Source organism: Aedes albopictus, chromosome 3 (genome assembly GCF_035046485.1).
Source record: "Aedes albopictus strain Foshan chromosome 3, AalbF5, whole genome shotgun sequence".
Taxonomy (NCBI): Eukaryota; Metazoa; Arthropoda; class Insecta; order Diptera; family Culicidae; genus Aedes; species Aedes albopictus.
Window position 1 is genome coordinate 145,674,742 of NC_085138.1, and position 22,020 is coordinate 145,696,761.

General features: G+C 41.9%; 3 protein-coding genes across 3 annotated transcripts; 1 reads left to right on the forward strand and 2 right to left on the reverse strand.

Moving 5' to 3' along the window:
• Positions 1-308: 308 nt before the first annotated feature.
• Positions 309-2,559, forward strand: LOC134284249 (uncharacterized). The gene is made up of 5 exons (XM_062842988.1): positions 309-324; positions 396-752; positions 1,375-1,696; positions 2,023-2,224; positions 2,291-2,559. The coding sequence occupies exons 1-5, from the start codon at positions 309-311 to the stop codon at positions 2,519-2,521; spliced, it is 1,128 nt and encodes a 375-aa protein (XP_062698972.1). The 3' UTR covers positions 2,522-2,559.
• A 5,265-nt stretch (positions 2,560-7,824) lies between these two features.
• Positions 7,825-9,026, reverse strand: LOC109426209 (uncharacterized). The gene is made up of 2 exons (XM_019701647.3): positions 8,465-9,026; positions 7,825-8,382 (listed from the first exon to the last, which is right to left on the reverse strand). The coding sequence occupies exons 1-2, from the start codon at positions 8,558-8,560 to the stop codon at positions 7,969-7,971; spliced, it is 510 nt and encodes a 169-aa protein (XP_019557192.3). The 5' UTR covers positions 8,561-9,026; the 3' UTR covers positions 7,825-7,968.
• An 8,818-nt stretch (positions 9,027-17,844) lies between these two features.
• On the reverse strand, positions 17,845-21,758 carry LOC134291727 (uncharacterized). The gene is made up of 3 exons (XM_062859846.1): positions 20,142-21,758; positions 19,921-20,060; positions 17,845-19,857 (listed from the first exon to the last, which is right to left on the reverse strand). Exons 1-3 carry the CDS (start codon positions 20,700-20,702, stop codon positions 17,949-17,951), a joined length of 2,610 nt encoding a protein of 869 aa, XP_062715830.1. The 5' UTR covers positions 20,703-21,758; the 3' UTR covers positions 17,845-17,948.
• Between the last annotated feature and the right edge of the window lie 262 nt (positions 21,759-22,020).

Here is a 22,020-nt window from a genome sequence, read left to right on the forward strand (position 1 = left end):
GGTTGATGCAATTTTAGGGTAATTTCCCACAAATTACCGTAAAACTTTCGCTAACAACCACCCACTACTGTCCTTCCCCTGTTGTCTTGTCACCCACAACGACTGCAAAAGATACTGGTAACAGTCGCTCCATGAGAAATTCTATTTCGACTTGTTAGTTTTTTGCCAAACTGGGGTCCGAAATGTTGTCCAGGGCGCAATACGCTTGGAACCGAAGATTTGCTTGGTGCTCATCGACGACCGTGCGGATTTCCAACTTCTGGTTTAAAGAAGGATCTGCCAGTGATTGCTTTTGGTGGCTCGATGTCATGCTTCTTATGGGAGGTATGGTTACTTAATCGTTTGTTGAGTAAAACTTTAATCTGACCGACTTTTTTTTTATTTTATCGAGACAGGAATCCGTAGTACATTGACGGCTGATTGGGTTCATGAGCGGAAAATTCGTATCATTTGTCGATGCCTGTTCGCTTATCATGCATTCGTGTTTGCTCTGCAATTGAGTGAAGCCTTGACCGAGAAGAAGGATGCAGCTCTCGTGATTCTGGAATTGATGAAAGTCGCATTTATTTCCGTTGCATGCTTAAAAGTGGTTTCCATAGCATTTCTGAAGAAGCCAATTGCAACGCTACGTCAATTTATCTACAGTAGCAGCATCCACTCTGGTGACGAGCCTTTCGATGAACTGGAACAAAGAAAGTTCAACCGAACTATTCGAAGAGTAATTCAAGTTATCTTCGGTTTGATGACTGTTGATACTTTTATCATTTTTTTTTTTTTTACTTATTCGTTTATTTGGAAGGCTCGGGCGCCACATGGGCATAACTGAGCCGAAGTCTTTTGTTTTTACATTGATTTTACAATTTACAATTTATTACTGCCTTAAGACTATGTTAGTTTGGGAAGCCGAAGTACTCGCGGCTGTTTCGAGGTTAAGGATTGAAGAAAAAAAAAATAAATAAAAATAAAATTGGGAAGGATGGGTTTATGGGTTTAAAACTAAATTATTTGCTAACTTATACTAAAAACATTGATGGGACAAATTGTCCATATCTGTAACGGAACCAAAAAGAAAGGACTTTATTGGTAGACAACGACAAGAAGAGGACAAACGGAAGGGGGCGACGACAGACAGGGTCGAACAACAAAACCAAAAGGCAGACAACGAAAACAAGGAACGTACTACATCAAACTCTTACATCAACACGTTTCAAAAACTGGTAAATCAGGTTCATGTATTCCAAATCAAGTCCTGCCAACACTTCTCTAACGGGTTTCTGTTGTTTTCCTCGGACCCGGAGAATTTCATGCAGCTCAGATCTGACCTCACGATACTCATCGCATCCCCACACGACATGTTCGATATCCTGGTTACTTATACTTTTATCATGTCGATTCCAAATTTCTCGACTAACGGTATGCTAGAGCTACCACACGCGCTTACCTTGGCTGGGGAATGTACATCGAGCATTTTGAGTGTGCTTTTAGCTAATTTACTGGCTATTTCGGTAGTTCCGAAATATTTCTCTTGCACGGCAAGCGTTGGAACTACTCTCCTGGGGTTGCGCACAAAACTCAGGATTTTATCTAGGCGTTTCAAACTGATCTCACAGCAGCATTTCTCATGTGGTGAACGATGCTTCGAGCACGTGAATAAAGAAATATTGGAAGCTGTAGATCAACATGTGGAATGTTGGAGGTAAGTTTGAAGTGATTGTAATGGATTGATTCATCTACGAATGAGTGTAATCAGTTTCGTACCTTTTGATCCCGCCCTAATTGCTTATCCTTTGACAGATACGCGTATTTCGACTACCACTTGTAATCTTCCTCAGTGTCAGTTATCCACGCTGAGGAAGATTACAAGTGGTAGTCGAATTACGCGTATCTGTCAAAGGATAAGCAATTAGGGCGGAATCAAAAGGTACGAAACTGATTACACTCATTCGAAGAGGGTATTCTGCTTAGAGAGTTCGGAAAGTCGGTACAAGATGATTCATCTAGTTAATCCATCTCTATCTTCAGACATATGCAAATTCTTAAACAACTGGTGGGAAAAACATTTTTCCTAGTGCATTATTTTTCGATTTTCGCTGTTGGAGCACTGATCTACGTCTGCCGTGAAATGGGAATGAACAGCGTTACATTTGTCATTGTCGCCGGGACCTTTTCATTTTTGTTGGAATATTTCTTGCTGTGCCACCTGGTAGAGCTGCTTCAGGACGAGGTAGATATTAAGGATTTTGGCATTCATGTCCTTGAAGTTGATCCTGATCCATGTTATTCCTTGCAGGCTGATTCAATTGGACATCACATTTTCGAAATATGTGCCCAAATACCGTTCAATGCAAAATTTCGTTCAGAGTACGTGCAGTTGCGAACCACGCTGATGATTGTATGGATCAATACTAGGAACGGGGTGTCCGTAAATTGCGTAGGACTGTTTGACATTACCACATCGGCATTCGTCGCCCTTATTGATGTTGCGTACTCAGTATTGATGTTCTTGATCAAGCTGAGCTAAATGCTTTCATGATTTTTTATTCTGGTTGCAGTTACTCGGATGGAGTTCACTGAGTTTTTTTTGTAGAATAAACATTGCATATGCTTTATTGTCATTGATTCTAATTAAACTAACGTTCATCTTAGGAGAAGAGTAAAGAGGTTCGAAAACTTTGGCACACCACTACGCAATTTTTGAAGGAAACATTTTTAGAAATGAAACGAAATTCAAATTAATAAATTGCGCCTAGGTACTTGAATTCCGTGCATTTCCGCGGAATTTCGTTTCGAGGTGTATTTGGAGAAATCATTCGGTATACCACACACCCCTAGCTCCTGACCTTGTTCCGCGCAAACTAATTGCCCACACACTTAAAATAAACTACCTTATTCAGCTGTTCTATTTTCGGTAAAAGTTCAGATTACCGAATGTGCAGCAAAACTTTATCGAACGTTCGGCAAACTCTACCGAATCATCGGTAATATTACCGAACGTCCGGTATGAAATAGCAGAACTTCGGCAAAACTCTGTTGAACTTCGGTAATCGGAACATTTACCGAAAATAGAAGATCCGAACAAGCGACTCTAAAATGAGTGTGCAATTGCCGCAAACATCGTTTTTTTTACTATTTAATGGATGAGGTAAACACTCAAAAGGGTTCACTTCTATAGGTACCGTTGGCGGCGAGGCAGATAACATGCAAAACAAATGGGGAGTCCACTATAGGCGCCAAGATATTTGTAAATAATTTGTCTCCAGCGGTGGATTATGAGAGTGAGTATTATGATAACTTCGAAACGCAGTACTAGATTTTATCGAGTTCCTTTCGCAGTTCTAGTATAGTTACGCAATTAAAAGTGCGAGATTGCATCAAATCAACTCGGTGTCTCCAGAGCACTTTATCAGCATAGAAGATCGAAGAAATTGTGCGCCGAAGACATCAACTTGATTTGATGCAATCGCGCACTTTTATTTAAGTTTTTGCACTTATGGAGACTGAGTGCGCAGTCCAGTGGTGAACTAAATGCAGTATAATAACTTTTGTTAATACAAGTACTTAAATGCGAATTTTGCCCCATACTGGGAGCTAAAGTTCGCACGTTGTGAAATTCATTTATTTCATGGCATTACATACCAACTGGAATATTGCCTGCTTCTCAGCTTTATGAATAGACGGAAAAAATCCATTCCCCTAATCATGAATAAAATATCATATTCTTATGATATCTGCCAATTCATAATATCATAGTTATGATGCATAACACCATGAACAACTTCCCCAGAATCATGAATAGAAACAATTATTTTCATAAATTATATTCATGGTCGCTACGAAGCGTTACACTTTTCTGCCATATGTTATTATACAATTCGCGCGGTCGTCCAGCACATACATGCGGAAAAAAATGAGCTGCTATTTTTGCAATGTTTTTATACAGTTAGAGTAATAAATGTGTATATATATATAAGAAAATGGAGCAACATCAAAACCATGTGCCCATGAAATTCGGAAGTTTGCTTGGGAGTTAATTTACTAAACACCCAGTTTAATTCACCTAGTGGTGATAATGCCTTTCTCGTCGAATATATACTAATTAGACTGGGTCAATTTTTCAGAACAAAGCTTTTTCGATTCCTTTCAACGTCCAGAACAATTGTGCAAAATTTGGGAGCGATTGGTTGCATCCCCGTATTCAGCATTGTGATTGAAATTCGTATAGAATTTATAATGCGGAATCGTTCTATTTTGCATTTTTCGCATAAATTGAAAATTTTGCTTAAGACCGCAAAGTGATCCTTCACTTGTGACAAAAGTTATTACGTTCAGATCTTCAGATTTAACATGCAAACGAATAACATCAATAATAAAATTTCAATTTGGTGACCTGAATTAACAAGAGTATAGCTTTTTCCACAAGCGTCGGATCACTTTACGGTCTTTGGCAAACATTTTCGGCATATCCTAGGCAGTGCTGGGAATGGTAACAGTAGTTTGCTTGAATTTGATGAATGTATCGCTGGCTCTTCATACCCGGGAGATTTTTTTTTTATTCAATATAGTAGGCGATCCAAAAACTTGCTACAGTAGCAGCTTCAACGCGGGAGCTCCAAATGAGTTTCATCGAAATTCATTCATCGTACTGGCGTTCTTCATTAGAACCGTCGTCCATCATATCCGAAGCTTGCGGCTCCCTAAGCGTATATGCATGTTGATGCACTGTTGGAATCAGGTTTTGGTTATGAAGTATCGGCCAGGAAGTATCGGCGTGGCAATCGGTGGCGTCAGCGTGAAAACCTCACGCCGCCGTCGGTGTACCGTTGCTCAGAAAGGCTATCACCATCGAAATAAAAGAAAATCTGAATCATAACTAGATGTCCTTTTGTTCTGACCTAATCTTTAGAAAATAGTTAGCTTTGTTCTCAATTTCTTGAGAAGCCACAAGCCCGACGATTTCGGCGCACACGTCCCACACTCAAACACCGTTTCTCAAGAAGTCCGCCCTGATTACCCGTCCGATTCTGCCAGCAAAAACCCTCGCAATCATTCTGCTTATGTATCGATTCTCCTATCGTCACGTCTCCGGGAGCCCGACCGATTCATTCAGCGAAAGCCTACCTAACGTTCCACAAATTTATCCCGAAGCCGTGTCCCCAAGTTTGATTCGTTTGAAGTATCCCGTTAGAACAGTGACATAGCGAGCTACTGTAGCGAACTACCGTAGCAACAAAAAGTTTCTAATGAAATTCAACAAACTAGGCTACCGTAGCGGACGGCTTTGCATTCATAACCATGGGTAGCTGTGATTTGAATAGTTTTGATACCGCAGAATGAGCTTCGTGATTTTTCCCAGCACTGATCCTAGGATATACTTCAACGTCATTAGTTACATTAAAAAAAAAATCAGCATATGAATAAAATGCAAAAAAATGCGCTTTCCCATACTGAATTCCATACAAAATTCCATCGCAATGCGGAAAACGGGTACACAACCAATCGCTTCCAAAATTTGCACAGTTGTTTCGGACGCTATTATAGATTGAAAAAGCTTTTTTCCGGGTTGATGCGATCAAATTTTAATTTTCGCCGTACAACGTTGACCCACTCTAATACTCATGGTCTTTCGGTCGACGCAATCAATCTTACCTTAGAGTCAGTGATCATCCTCAAATCTCTGTGCTTTGGTTACAAACGGGAAGACTGCAATTATCATTACAGAGGTTTGGGACTGTGTCATTTACGAATTTGTGATCATTCCGTTGACGGAAAACTCGGGAATGATTTCGGAACACCACTGGTAGATTTAATTGTGGTCTGAGGCTAGTTCATTCTAACTGTTCATCCGGTTACTTAAAACACCGCGATTTGATGAGTTTCATGTATGGGTTTGGATCACTTTTACTTTTGACCACTTCTGACGGGACACCCGGAACTAGTTACACTGTCGGTAGTAGACTGTGCCTATTTTCTTATTTCCCGTGCATCAGGTTACTGACAAAAAAGCGATTTGATGTACTGCAAGCATTGATTTATTGATTAATCTTTATTATAGAGACTTTCAGCCCTTGGCTGGTTCGGGGTTTGGTTCATTTTTACATTTGACCAATTCCTGCGGGACACCCGGAACTGGTTGTGGTCTCTAACGTAATCTGAGGCTATTTTCTTGAAAACCGTTCATCAGGTTATCGACAAATCCGTGAATTTATGTGTCGCATGTATGGGTTTGGTTCCCTTCAGCATTTGACCACTTCCAGAGGGACAACCGGATCCGATTGCGGGATACTTCTAGTTTTCCCAAAAATGGTCTGAATCTATTTTTATGCCAACCGTTATCAGGTTGCAGTCGCTTTTTGACGTGTTATATGCATGGTTTTGGTTCACTATTGTATTTGGACACTTTTAACGGGACACCTGGATCCAATTCCTGAATACTACCGGTTCAGAAATGGTCTGAATTGTTTTCAGACTTACTGTTCTTCAGAACTGCAGGAATTAAACGGCTACGCAGTCTTCAATACGGAAAACGAAGTTTATTGTTTGCCCGACGTTTCGACACTGGGGTTTTGTGCCATCTTCAGGGGTAACTAATTGTTCGTTTTTGGTCTTATGTTTCGTCTAACTGTAACTGTCTGGTTGTTTTGTTGTTGGTACATGACAAGAATATTAGATTTGCGCAAACAGCGTACAGTCCGTTGCAAAACTAGACAAACGAAAATTGTCATGTACCAACAACAAAACAACCAGACAGTTACAGTTAGACGAAACATAAGACCAAAAACGAACAATTAGCTACCCCTGAAGATGACACAAAACCCCAGTGTCGAAACGTCAGGCAAACAATAAACTTCGTTTTCCGTATTGAATACTGCGTAGCCGTTTAATTCCTGTAGTAAACTTCCCAGTCGATCCGCCAAGAGGTTCTTCAAAACAACGGAAAAACAGCGATTTGATGTGCCGCATGCATGGGTTTGGTCCACTTTAATATTTGACCACTTCCGGCGGGACACCCGGAACCGGTTCCGCAACACTACTGGCTCAGCTATGGTCTTAGACAATTTTCCTGCTCACCGTTCATCAGGTTACAGAAAAAGCAACAATTTGACGTGTCGCATGCATGGGTTTGGTCCACTTTTATATTTTGCCTCTTCCGGTGGGACACCCGGAACCGGTTACGGAACACTACCTGTTCAGGTATGGTCTGAGACATTTTTCCTATTTACCGGTCATCAGATAATTGAAAATGTCGTGGTTTGATGGGTCGCATGCGTGAGTTTGCTGCATTTTCATATCTGGCCCCTTCCTGGAGTACCGGTCCGGAACACTTAAATGGCCATAACTCCGGAACGGCTGCAGCCATGGACCGATGTGAACCATTTTCAATAGGAAACAATGAGACAATATATCCCGTCGAATGAACCATCGGCCGTTGAAATCGGTTCATATTGACTATCTTAAAATGACATGACCTTTTTGTACACATACACACACATACACATACACACGCATACATCAACTCAACTCGTCGAGCAGATTTCGTTTTTGGAGTGAACATATAGCCTTTCGGTACACCTTGTGTACGAGAAAGGTAAAAAACAAAACAAATAGCGCTAATTAGCTTTGATTTCGATAAAATGAAAATGGGAGCACTTTGATTACGATTGATTTCAATCCTGCATGTAGGGAATGCCTAGATTTTTTTTATGAATGTAATAGTTGAATAGAATGTAAATAAATATTATTAAAAAAAAAACACATTTTTAATGTTCTATTTGAATTTTTGGAAGTAAGCCATGTCCCAGATGATTAGAAAAAAATCTTTCTCGATTAAAAATCTATTGCACCTTAGAGTTTCAAACAATTTATAATTTTACAAACAGAACAAAACATAACAAACCGTAACTTAACCAGACAACCCTAGTGATACATAAAAACTGATGATGATTTTCGTTCAGCACATTGAATAAAAACCTAATTCTTCCTGCAATGCTTCATGAGCTTCCGAAGCTTGGCCGGCCGAATTCGCTTCTTAGAAGCATTCCGTCGCGTTTCGCTTGCACTTCCACCCAAAATCGTCGACAGCAGATCGCACAGCCGACAGGTCCTCTCATCGTGGTGGTCATCATCGTCCAAGTCCTTGGCCGTCTTTCGGGTCCATTCTCCGCGCATCGCTGGTTTGATCTTGAGCAAACGTGATCCCGGCACCATCAGATCCGAAGGCAGCGGAGCCGTCTCGTAGATGTCGTGAAAAGGAAATTTGGAAAATGATTGCATAAGCGGAGCGAAATACTCATCCGATGCTTCCAGGGCTGGCCAGGACACTTTTGTGCAGCTAACAACGGTCATCAGCAGGGTGGGAACACACAGCAACGATACGGGCAGCCGCTGAAACGAAACAATAAACCAATTTGCACCGAGTAGCATCTTGACGGAGTGACCCTGACCTTCGCAAGCGGTGGATACGAACCATGTTTTTCCGATGATCGATCGCCGACTGTAGACGATCAACAGCAGCTTGTTCCGCGGAATACGGCACATGTTTGGCGAAAGGGCTTGCGTGCATCCGCTTTCGTCGCGATAGTGACTACCGACTATAGACTACACCCGAATTGTTTGGGGTTTCGGTCAGCTACCTTAAGCATAACAACCCGTTCACCACCGGTATAGCTGAGATGAAAAGGGCACGCACCTCCGTCTTTGGCCTTGCGTTTGGTGCTAACTGTTCTGAAAGAGTCATCTGGTGGGTTTGCGAAAGTCATGTATTTAGAGACGAGAATTGATGATCTGTTGTCAGATGTGTACGTAATCGTAGGGCAAATGGTCATTGCAGATGTGTTACACAATATTTATTGACATAAGTTGGTATATTTGCGTATTTAAACTAACTTTTTTTCAGGGTTTATGCAACGATGTAATCACACGCAAAGCACGTGTAGGCATTTACAATTCCTGTCTTGTATAATAGTTCTTCCGCAAACTATGTTGGGTATGAATGAGACAATAGCTGCTGAATACCAAGCTTCGAGGCATTGATATCTCTATGCAATTTAGTATCATTCATGAAGAAATTCCTGCTAGAATTTCCAATACAATCTCTTGGAAATCTTGGAAAGTTCGTGTAGAAATACATGTAAGAATTCTTGAGGAAATGCCAAGAAGATATTCTGAGTAAATTGCTGAAAGATGGACTAAAGGGCTCTAGAAAGTAATTTCTTACAGAATCCTTGGAATAATAAGCAAAACAAACGCAAAGCAAAGATAACCGTACACATCGTAGTTGCTAGTCCGTGATTGACCAGAACAATCAAAGTTGCACAGAGATCCAATGAATGGTGCTTGGGACTAGCTACACACTCTCAATGTGCACAACTCGAGTGTTCAACATTTTAAAGTCAATAACGGCGCCGGCCACGTCCTTACGGTCATCGGGAAAGGGGAAGGAATGTTAGTTCGACAACCGCTGGTTCTAGAAACCGTGGAATCCACAGCATCCCCACAGTTGTCTCGGGAAGGAGTATTTGTTAGTTGGGTAGGGTAAGGTGTGGATCTTAGAGTCACCTTTGGTAGGTGATATGATCCACTAGTTATATGAAAATACACGACACGGTATTCTTCCCGAATCGCGATTATTATTTATTTGGTCGCGATAGTCAGAGTAATGCACACACGTCAACGATCGTTCTATATTAAACGCGTTATCGCATTGATCGTTTACACCACCGTGAAAACCGACTTTCCCACGAAAGTTATCGCGCGCTTCTGATTTCGCATTAAATATTCGCGTCCCCATCTCCCTACCGAGAAAACCTACCGACTCACGGAAATAGTCCCACGTTTCCCACAGTATTGAACTTAGAGTATACGGAGAATAAACTTTCAAGCTTAGATAGCTATTTTCGAATTATGTGTTTTACTAAGAGCAGTCTTATGTGTTATCTGTGATCGACAGCCTTTGAGGTAATTAACCCTCTAATACCCAAATTTTTGATTTTGATCTAAATATCATTTTTCGTCATCTAAAATCGATTTAAACATGTTTTGGAAGATGATTCTTTTTAATTCTCGATTTCGTGAATTTCAGTTTTTGATTTTTCTAATTTTTATTTTTGAACATCCCCACACTTTTATATTTTTCCTGGAAGCCAATTTGGGGTACGGATTTTTTGAGGTGAAAACATTTTGATATTTTAAGATTATTGTTGAAATATGTTTATTTTAATTTTTTTTCATAGAAAATTTTATTTTCCGTGTAATTTTAAGGAAAATAATTTTAGAGTGTATTCGATTCCCTTAAACTATTAAACTAGGATAGAATGATTTGGGAAAAATTTGAAATATGTTAATTGTAGCGATTCAATACAAAATAAACAATGACTTCTAAAAGGTAACTAAAACATCAATTTTTCAATGATTTAAAAAAAATGTAAATACGTTTTAAAATACACCAAAAACCATTTTGAGATATACAAAACCATTCTAAATATCAGCCAAAAATATAAAATTTTTGATTTTCCACGAAACAAAAATTACAAAAATGCTCAAACTATACCCCGTCTAAAGGCGGGATTGGGTATTAGAGGGTTAAGCCAATTATTTTAAATTTGATCAATGACTGTTGTGAACTGCAATCACTTTCTTTTAACATTTTTATCGCTTCAGTATTAGGCCTGCACCAGAACTACAAGATTAATTTGCAGATATTACAGATTCCAGGAGTCCTCATGAAAACGCATTGGCGAAATTACCCCAACTTCTTCTAGTATGTAAAGAAAAACTGCTAATTCCTCAACTAGTTAGCTATAAGTGGAAGGCATTGGGCTTGATTGGTTTACACGAAGTTAGAGTGTTTCCAATACTTCAAGTTGCACTACCGTTCATTAAACTACTATATCTTAGGGTTAAGTGAACCACATTGAATAAAAAATTTTGAATATGTGTAATTAATATATTGGTATCAAAACTATTTGATTTGACCATAATAAGTCCAAAGCATAAAAGTGCAGCATATTGGACGCAGTGACTTAATTTCTCCTAAAAGGGAGGAAAAAATCATCTAGAAACTTGCAGAAAATCCTCCAGAAATTCGTCAAGAAATTTTTCAAGGGATTCCTACAGTAATTAATTCAAGAATTCCTCCAGGAACTTCTTCAGGAATTCCTCGAAGAATTCTTCCAGGAATTCCCCCGGGATTTTCAATGATTTTTTGTTCGAGAATTCCTCCAAAAATTCCTCCAAGAATACCTCCGCGATTCTTTAGGGAACCTTTAGGAAATCTTCAAGAAAATACTCCTGGGATTACTCTAAGAATTCGTCCGAGAATTCCTTCAGGGATTTTCGCAGAAATACCTCCAGAAATTTCTAAAGGAATTACGCCAAAAATGTCTCCCAAAATTATTCCAGGATTTTTTCGAGAAATTACTCCAGGTAATTCTCCAGGAACTCCTTCAGTAACTCTTCTATGGATTGCTTATAAAAACTTCTTGGAATTCCACCAAGAATTCCCTCAGATATTGCTGCGGAAATTCCTACAGGAAGTCCTCCAGGAATTCCTCAAGAAAGTACTCCTGAGAGAGCTCCAGGAATTACTCCAAGAATTCTGTTAAGATTTCCTCTAAGAATCCTACCAGGAATTCCTCCAAGAATCCCTCCAAAAATTTCGCCAAAAATTCCTCCAGGAACTTTTCCAAGAATATCTATAGATATTCTTCCAAGACTTCTGCTAAGAATTTCTTCAAGAATCCGTCCACAAACTACTCCAGAAATTCTTTTAAGAATTCATACAGGAACTATGAAATGATTTTTTTTCCAAGACCAGCTTCTATACTTCTGTCAAAAACTCCTCCAAGAAACCCCCAAGAATTTATCCAGAAATTCCTTAATACCTCCAGGAATTTTTCAATTAATATCTCCAAGATTTCCTCCAGGAACCCCTCCAAGACATCCGAAAGAATCCCTTCCAAAATTGCCTTTCAAGAATTTCTTTAAGAAAACCTCCAATATTTCTTTCAAGAATTCCACCAAGAATCTCTCGAGGAATTTCTGCAGGAATTCCTTGAAGAACTCTATCAGGAATTCCTACAAGAAAACTTCCAGGAAATTCTTCAAGAATTTCTTGAGTAAATTTCTGGAGGAATTGCTGGAGTACTTTCTGGAAGAATTCATGTAGTAATTTTTGAAGGAATATTGAAAGAATTTTCTGGAGGAATTCTATGAAGAATTCCTGGAGGATTTGCTGGAGGTATTCCTGGAGGAACTATTGGAGTAATTGTGGAGTAATCTAGTTGTATCCGTAGCGAAATTTCTGGAGAGATCTCTGTAGAAATCTTTGGAGGAATTCCTGGGGGAATCGCTGAAGGAATTCCTGGAGGATTTCCTGGAGAATTTCCGGGAGGAATTGCTGGAGGAATCCGTGGGGGAAACTTCGAAGGAATTCAGGGAGGAATTCTTGCAGAAATTCCCGGAAGGAATCCCCTAATTGCTGGAGGAATCCTATGAGGAATTGCTGGTGGAATCCCTGTAGGATTTCCTGGCGGCATTCTGGGATAATCCCTGCAGAATTTCGTAAAGAAATCCCTGAAAAAAAAAAGTCCAGAACGAATCCTTGGATAAATTCTTGGTTGAATCCTAAAGGAATCTCTGGAGACATCCCTGAAGGATTCGTGGTGGAATCTCTTGGACAATTCCTGAAGGAATTTCTTGAGGAATTTCAGGAAGAACCTCTACAGGAATTGTTGGAGGATTCCCGGGATTGTGGAGAAATTTCTGGAAGAATATTCGAATGAATACTTGGATGAATCTATGAAGGAACCCATGGAGTAATTCGTGAAGGACTCCTTGGAGGAATTTCTAGAGGAATTGCTGGAGGAATTCCTGGGAAAACTCCTGAGGGATCCCGTGGAAACCCAAGTAACCAAAAGTTCAGATAAAAAAAGTGCTTTATAAGCTGAGCAGCTTATTCGAGGTTACTCATTAGCCTTCCAAGCAGCTTCATTTTTTAGTAATTTTGAAACTTGAAAGTTCACATAAGCACGCTGGATAGCCTTCTAAGCAGCTTCTGACAGAACTTTGACAAAATTCATGCAGAAACAAAAATGTGTTTTTCAGAATCACAACCCCACCCTGTTTTGGGTTCTGTGACTCATGTCTGGAAATTGCTTCTGATACTAATATTTTCACACATGTCGCGGCTATGTAGATTTTAACTGGATCCTCCTGCGTGATAGCCTGCCGAATAACCGCTGCGCTGCTGAAGACACTTGACAAAGGCAAGCTAACTTCACTACTGTACAAATGTGCAAAACTAGCTGCCGACAGAAAATCGGTTCAAGTCAAACTTTACCTGCTGTTCACTCAATCACAACTGTAGTACTGTGGTAGAGCGTAGGATTCTCAGGCAGCGACTATCGGTTCGAATCCGATGTGCGGAAATTTTTATTGTTCAAGCCTAGCATTCACTGATTTGATAAATTCATATTTGTCTTTTATTCGTGCATGCTTAAACAGTTGTTTTTTTGTAAACGAAATGAAATTAATCTTCATTAAAACACAATGCTACTGAACTGAACTTCTATGAACTTGAAAGTTCCGACAAAGTTCCGAGTAGCATCTTAAGCAGCTTTGAAGTTCCGCGAAGTTCAGTTAAAGTTCCGAATGGAACTTTCTGGCTGCTTAAGAGGCTAACAATGAGCCTTGCCGGAACTTGTGACCGAAGTTCCAGCAAGGCTCATTGTTAGCCTCTTAAGCAGCCAGAAAGTTCCATTTGGAACTTTATCTGAACTTCGCGGAACTTGAAAGTGCATTTTGTCATGGGAAGCGGAACTTTTGGTTACTTGGGAAACTTCCTGAAAGGAGAAATTTCTGGAATCTCTTCGAAAAATAATCTGGAGGAGTTTTCCGGGAACTCATGGAGAAATCTTTGGGGGACTCCCGTGGAATCCTCGCGGAACTCTCGGAGGAATTCCCGAGGAACTCCAGCAGGATTTTTCCAAAAATTCCTGGAGTAATTCCTGAAGAACTCCTGGAAGAATTGCAGAATAGCTCCTGAAGAATATTCCGAGAAGCTCCAGGCAAGCTCGTGAAGGATTTCCTGGAGGAACTTCCTAGGAACTCGTAGAGGTATTCTCGGAGAACATCACGATGAATTTTTGATAAGTTATCAGAATTGCACTCTGAGGCTCTAAGAGTAGCGTAGATAATATTCCGCGAGCATTCGCTACAACAAAAATTTACAGATATTGCGACTTATACTTCAAAATACATTGGGGTCCATTTGTACGCCAGTGGACACCCAAATAGTAACACACAGAGATACTCGTAATATTATGAGGTGCAACAGACACAATCCTGAGAAAAATAATTCCGATAGAGTGAAGAGAAACAAGAGTAGAAGATGTAGACCTTAAACACAGACAAACAGACGTAACACCTTGGACGATTTTCATGGAAATCCATCGCCCAGTTCACACTACCATCACCTGGTGGAAAAGTTGCACGAATCACTGTGTTGTGCAATATCGTCAACAGAAGGCGCTAGTGTGACACGTCAAACGCATAGAAAAATTATGCGCGCGCCTCTGGTTGTGAAAGCCACACGGTGTCAAAATTTTGATTATTATCGAACTTTCATGTACCTCTGATTTTTCTTCATAGAATGTTAGAATTTCGGCTATAATTTATAAATGCAAAATTTGAAAATATTCTATCGGGGAAAATTTGAGTTAGATAAGTTTTTAGCTATTTTCCATACTAAAAATCAATAATTACTATTTTAGCCCAATAAACGTCCCATACAAAATGTATGGAAAATTTTTCGCCGATGAAATATTTTCTAGTTTTCCGATTATGAATATACAGCCCAAATACTAATCATTGTCGAAGAAAAATCCGAGGTACATGAATGTTCGATAATAATCGAAATTTTGACACCGTGAGCCACAACTATGAAAATTTAAAATGATCGTTAAAAGCGTGGTCGATGGAAATTTCTTAAGTGTTACGTCTGTTTGTCTGTGCCTTATAGGTCCTAATTCCAGAATAGATTGGAAAGCCAGGAATATTTCAATTACGTACCAAGAGCATTATAGCATTAGAGGCCCCATCAGCAGTCTACATTCCACGCATATTTCTTACAATTGAAGCATGATACAGTATGAAGATATCGCAATTCAAACTTCAAAGTGTATTGAAGGTCATTTGTATTTCACGGAATGTCCAACTTCCACAATATCGAGTTACTCGTAGCATTTTGAGGTCAAATGGACATCAAAGTGACTAAATTTTTTGAACAGAGTGAATACAGATGAGAGTTGATGTTGTAGATCTAAGGAAAATGATCAGATCACCCAATTCATGTACCATACTGTAGACTATGTTCTGTGGTCATTCATCATGTATAAAATTTGGTTTAGAATGTTGGATTTGTGACAAAAACTTCGAAGTACCTCCTGTAGCTCATTTTCTTCTGAGCGCCTCCACAGTTTATTTTTTCTATGATTTCTTCTAAAGTTCTTCCTAATGTTTTTACTGAAGTTCTGCGAGACGATCATTCTACAGTTATTGCAGGGATTTCTCAAGTATTTGCCAAATAGCATCCTCAGGGAAGTGTGGTGTTTCTATAAGGGTTCTAGTGAGGAATCCTCCTGAAGCTTGTCAAAAGATTTCCTCATACTTTAGAATTATAATTTTGGAATATTTTGAGTCGTCGCATCTTTCCAAATTATTGAGTGCAATGATTTTATAGTTAACGTCAGGTTATCCGCCAGGGTAACCAAATCTGTTAATGAATTTTTTATCAATCCGTCCAGGCAATATGATTTTTCTATCCTTGGATTGGAAGAACGATACTGAAATTTGCAATCAACATGTTTCCAAATTTGAAACACAGAGGCGCTTACGCAGCACACGAGCTTAGAAAAGAAGCTCATCTTGCATGCAATATATTACACAATTTATGGACGGATGCTGAAGCATCGCTGCATGCTTTTGATCTGGTTGTGATGTGAGTTTGGCTATTGAGCTATGTTTTAAATTTATGCTAAGCTTCTGAGCATACTTTGTCGCTTTTGACGATAATTATTACCCCCTGTTTTTGCTCTTCTTTGGTCGTCTTCTTCTTATTCTATTCTTCAATATATTCTTATTGCATGAGCCTCTGCACGAATCTGGCGTACTGCTCACTCCCACAGAAAATTTAAAAACAGCGCGCACAGTAAAAGTCAAATTTGACTTTTACTGTGCGCGCTGTTTTCAAATGTTCTGTAGGAGTGAGCAGGACAGGGCAAATTCGTGCAGAGGCTCATAAGCCTGCTTCTCAATTAAGTGTGCCATGAGTGAGTACTTTCACAGCTATTATCTAAGAGCTCTTCACAGAGAGTATGAACTTTGCAAACTTTGCAAATGTAACATTTATTATCCTATACAATGTGGCAGGTACAATGATTCTCTGTGCCCAAAAAAGTAAATGGTATTGCCTATACGAAAAGATCCTGAACTGACCAGGATATCGCCTCCATCACCATTTAATCAAAGACAGAAAGTTTGTCCAGCATATTTAACGATTAGACGAAAATGATTTTTTTTTGAACAACTTGTACGTTATTGACACACACGGGCTTCAACATGTATTTCCAGGTTATAAATAAATAATTTAAATAAATAAATATTTTCTATACCAGAATTCGTTCAATAATCGACCTTAACTCTTCTTTGTACTACTCATACTCTTTGAAATCCCACTCTGAACCGCCTTAGTTAGCCGAGAATTGTTCTGCCGTCTCTTCGATTCCGGTTTCCTACTGCTCTCCCATTGTGTGCGGAACCCGTCCATAAAATCGTGCGTCATAGATCCAACAATTTTAGCCATAGGAAACTGCTCTGTTCCTTCGGGAGCCGCCATTCCACCGGGTGCGGCTGCACCCACGATTGGCTCGGAACCCGGAGCAACCACCGCCGATCCGGAACTACCAGCAGCCCCAGACGCCCCCTTGGCCAAACTGTTGGAAAAGGAGCGCCACGCACCGACCAAGTTCTCAACAATTACCGCGGATGGAGGCGCTGAGTAGGTGGAAGCGGGAGCTACTATGGGAGCTGCCGCCCCCACAGTGGGTTCAGCTGCTGCGTCCGGAGCAACTACGGGTGCGTCGTTGGACGACTCGGAAATAGATCCGGGTCGCCGATTGCGCATCCTCCGGGGACCCCGGCGTTCTCGCTCTTCCGGACCACTTCGGGTCGCTCCCGTACGTCGTCGTGCTCGCGGAAGCGGAATGCAGCGATCGCAGGTGCACAGCGAATCGTCCGACTCTTCCAGCGCCGCACCGACCAGTTCCTCACGCCTGCGCGGTATGCGGTTCGGGCGACGGTTGCGACGGCCTTCCGGACCGGAGCCGGGACGTCCTCGCATGATTTCCTGTCGGATGTTGGCTACGGCCTCGGATGCGGACGCTGTCGGTGCCGCGGCGGGAGGTGGTGGAGGGGCCGGTTCGGCGGGACGGTTCGTCAACCTTCGGATCGCTTCGGTGATTCCGGTTCGCAGCTGTTGGATCGTTCGGCGGCTCGATTGGACCAGGTTTTCCGACGGGTTGGGGCCCAGCTGCAGGAGGGGGTTCTCCGATCCGAAGAGCTGACGCTTGTCGAGTGGTTTTAGGTGGTAAGGAGGGCTTTGGAAATGTTTCATGAATGAAGGTAAGAAACCTGATTAGTTTGGTAGAGGAAATGCAGTTTATTTCGACAGTTCCAATGGTAAGGAGTCACAAATGCGAAAACGAAGAATAGAGCCGGTTGATGGCCGTGTCCTGACTGGGAAATAGTGTGGAACCTTAAGACATTGACGTTTTGCCGTTCAGTAGGTTTCTCCACGGTTTGAAGATTTCCATCTGGAATATGGTTCGCACTAGAAGAAAGTAATCCAGGGTTAGTGGGGTGGTCAAAGTCTAAGGGGGGAGGAATGAGGAAGATCACATACATGGGTTCATTCCGAGAAGTCCTGGCGAAGGCGGAGGGGGTTGAGTTCGGGGCGGTCGTATAACTTGCGGGCTTTTGTTCCTACTGGAGGAATAATAGCGGGCGGGTGACGCACTTCGACTTTTTGGGTTTTTGACGACTTCATTCGGGCCGCATTGCACGCAATGTTCTTTCACTTGACGAATGATGAAGTCCTGCATGGCTGGTGGAATGCCTGTCCGTGATTGAACTATTGGTTCCCGAGGTGGGCCCATGCTCATGATCTCGGCCGAACTTGTCCCCAATCGGGGGCGGTTGGATTGACGGCTAACTGGTCGAGTTCTGCGCTGGCGTCGTTCTTCGTTTGCGTCGTCTAGAGTTGGCTTTGGCGCTGTTTGGGAACGTTCCAAGTTCTCATGGTAGCTAGCCTGAGGTGGCGGATCCGTGGGTTTTATCCTTCCTAGACGTTCCGCTCTGCTTTCCGGGCGTGGTCTTGGTGTTGTGGTAGTGAAGACGTTGATTGGTACTGGGTCTACAGGTTCGGGTGCAACCCGGCCTTTGAAACGTCGCTGCTTGAACTGCTGAGCGCGCTTCAAACGCCATCGGGGGTCCCGTCTAGATTGCTTCCAGATCGGACTGTCTCCGATGCTTCGTCTGGGTAAGTTACGCTCGGTGGTCAAGGCAAAGATCTTCTCCCACTTGTCTTCGTTAATGCGACTTTTTGCTCGTTGACCTTGGCCTACCGACTTCATTGTTTTCTTCCAATGGCCTTTACCGGATTTGGAGTACTTATCGAGCGTTGGTTTCGCTACAGCAGGGCGTACTTCAGTGGGGGCCGGTTCGTATTCCGACTCATAATACTCTTCATTTCGAACGCTCTTTTTTGGGCGTCCTCGGAAACGTCTTTGTTTACGGGAGGTTGAATCCGGCACAGCTGTCGTGGGTGCCGGAGTAGTTGTTGTCGTGGGTCGTTCTGTAGTGGTCGTTGGAGGTCCACTGGTACGACGACTTTTCATCTTTGGGCCAAATTTGGGTCTGAATCTTCGAGCTGCGGAATCAACTGTCTGGTCGTCTGTGACCAGAGGGATGGCCCGTCTTAAAGGATTCGCAACGTCGGACGGAGTGAACAGTCGGATCGGTAACTGATCTCCACGGCTGTAGCGATATCTGGAGTCACGTGGACCTCGGGATCTGATGGGCTCTTCACTGCAATCAGTTGAACCGATCACGATGGTTGGTTTCGGTTGCGACTCGGACACTTGAAGCTCTTCTGAGTCAAAACCTTGCTGAAGCTTCCACTGTTTGAGTTTCCGTCCGCTTGCTTTACAGCGGTTGGATTTGAACATCTTCCGTACTGGGATAGTGATGAAGTCTTCATTGTAGATGACGGGCTCTTCCACGCTGGTTCCCTCCATGAGTAGCTCGAAATCCGGAGCTCCTTTCCGTTTATCGATTCGATGTGGTATTTGACTCAGGACGTCCAGGCAGGTTTGTTGAGCATTTCTTTTGATGTTGTTTTCCCGACCGCAACCAATTTGGAAGAAGTTATAGTTGATGACGGTGCCAGGCGATGAATGCTTTTCATGTGGCACAGTGATGTCTGTATCGTTATTGTCAGTTTTGGGTTTATCAATGGGTGGGACAATTTTGGGATCTTCAACTGCTATGGGAATGACATCTTTTGGTGCTGGGACATCAATCGGTTTGGCTTCAGAGACCTCCGACAATGACACAGAAGGATTGGAGTTACTTGTGGAGGATTTATCATCCGCAAGATAATCGGTCAACGCATTCTTGAAGTTCAGGGTACCCTCTGGAGGACTACTTTGGCTGATTTGTGTTCGAAGCGCCTGAATGTCCGCTGGCACGGACTCCGCTGCGATAAGATCTTCGTAATCTTTGAGGTTGGTGAAGAATTTAAGCCTACGTAAGCCCTTACCGTTAGAACTGTCTATGGAGTGATCATGGGAGATGAATGGTTCATACCTGTTTCTAAGTGCTCCGTGACGCATTCGGTAAGGCATTTTTGGAACTTCCCGTGCAGCTCTCCGTGGCTCTACAGCTTCACCGGATTGGTAGATTTCAGCGCATGGATCAAATTGTGCGAGATACCCGTTGTCTATGCCCTGAAAACTGGGTCCTGTTAATTGGGGAACTTTAATGTCCAAGCTGTCGCACGATACCTGTCTATCGTTAGACGAACTTACCTCAAAGGAGTCGATCAAATGTCCGAAGGGGATATCCAGGTTTCGCTTTCGTCTTGACTTTTTCGGCTTTTCCTCCTCCGATGATTTGTCCAATTCCTTCTCTTTTGATGTCTTCTCCTTGGAGATTTTCTCCTCCGATGTTTTCTCTTGTGTCTTCTCCGGTGTCTTCTCCTGTATCTTCTCGGGTATCTTCTCCGGTATCTTCTCCGGTACTTTCATCGGTATCTTCGCTGGTATTCTCATCTGTGTCCTTTCCGGTATTTTTTCGACCTGTAAAAATTTTTGGATCGTACCATCTTCATTGTAGAACCCTATCACTGATGGCAATAGTTCGGGAATCAGGATATCTTCAACGTGATCTGGAGAATGCACAACTTCCTCTATCACTTGTTCTGGTGCTTCGTCATCATGAGCATTTGGATTGCTAGCCATTAACCAAGGTAAACCTGGTCTTGCCAGTGGTCGAGGAGCACCAAATGGACCACGAACCATCCCAAATGGTTTGAATATTTTTGGCCGAAGAAACGCTGACACCTGTTTACATGGATTATTATCACTCATTAGTTTCAAATTAGTTCACATTCTAAAAACGAATAGTCACAAACCTCGTCATGTTCTACGATCAACCCTATCACGAACGCCCATAACACTATCTCCAGCGATCGCGTCATTTGAAGAACAATTCAACACCAATCACTTGACCCTCCAGTAACTTCCTTAAACACTCACTTTCTCCGTAATCACTTGTTTCATCACCTCGCAGGCAACCACCCAACTACACCCAGTTCAACCCTTCTTCAGCTTTTTATAACATCCATCTAAGAACGCATCCGGCTTCACCAACCCTACCAAAAACCCAACAATGTTATCCAAACATTCAGCTCACTAACGGAAATCACTAAACCGGAGAATCCACCGCAGCCAAGACACCTTAGACTTAACTTTAGAATGTTTGCAAACAAACCACGTCAATTCCCCATACCCACCGCGGTTGATGCCAGCCAGTGGTCACGTGCAGAATTGTGCAAGCCACCACATTCGCGCCGAATCGCTCGGAAAAAGTTCAACAACCTCACCGGGTTCCGTTTTGGGGTGTGATCTCGCTTCGTATTACTTTTCGTTTTTCTGCTGAAAATTCAACCCAACTGACCCGTTTAATGTCTCTTTCCATTACCTCCCCTTTCCGGGGGGAGGCCGTCCAATCAAATCGATTCCCCCCAGCAATGGGAATTGTTTGTTTACGCAATGGCCATCATCGCGCCGGCCGTTTGAATCCCTGATCTTGTTAAACAGTGCGCTGCGCACCTGTCTGCATCACCGCCCGCCGCCGGTGCTCGGTGGCCTGATGAACTTCTAAGCGATTTCTAACAAATGTGCGTGTTTTCGGACGGAATTTTGAATCTAATTGCGGTGCACCAGATAGGTACATACTACGCTTACCGTCTGCAAAATGTTTTCTGCAAATCATTTCAAATGAGATCACGAGCTAAATTGAATGGCGTTCGAATTGTGGAATTGTTCGTTTGGTGTTTGATTGCGCGATCGAGTGCGGGCAATGATGAGTAATGGTGGGAAATGCTACAATTGATAACACCCAAGTGGAGAGAAGAGAAGAGGTTAATGAGGCGGAAAGAATCTTCTAAGCAGTATCAGTTCATGTTCGTGCAAAAAAAAGATAGACGAAAACAATTAAGCACTTTGGGTTAAAAGGCGTTTTGAAATTAAATGAACTGTTTGCGATCCATTATCTGGTTATGGAAACTGAAAGCATTAATCGAAAATCGATTCGAAAACAATATTTATAAGCTGTTTTGTAGATGAGATTTCCGAATCCTTATCACGAGATTTTTCTGTCTAGATATACGTACAAAAATGCTTA

Coding starts and splice junctions, on each gene's coding strand:
- LOC134284249 (XM_062842988.1), top strand. Junction 1,697..2,022: donor CAACATGTGGAATGTTGGAG/GTAAGTTTGAAG, acceptor CTCTATCTTCAG/ACATATGCAAATTCTTAAAC. Junction 2,225..2,290: donor TAGAGCTGCTTCAGGACGAG/GTAGATATTAAG, acceptor TATTCCTTGCAG/GCTGATTCAATTGGACATCA.
- LOC109426209 (XM_019701647.3), bottom strand. CDS start 8,560: ATGCACGCAAGCCCTTTCGCCAAACATGTGCCGTATTCCGCGGAACAA. Junction 8,383..8,464: donor TCGATCATCGGAAAAACATG/GTTCGTATCCAC, acceptor GTTTCGTTTCAG/CGGCTGCCCGTATCGTTGCT.
- LOC134291727 (XM_062859846.1), bottom strand. CDS start 20,702: ATGAGTGATAATAATCCATGTAAACAGGTGTCAGCGTTTCTTCGGCCA. Junction 20,061..20,141: donor ATTTGATCGACTCCTTTGAG/GTAAGTTCGTCT, acceptor CCCAGTTTTCAG/GGCATAGACAACGGGTATCT. Junction 19,858..19,920: donor CACGGAGCACTTAGAAACAG/GTATGAACCATT, acceptor GGGCTTACGTAG/GCTTAAATTCTTCACCAACC.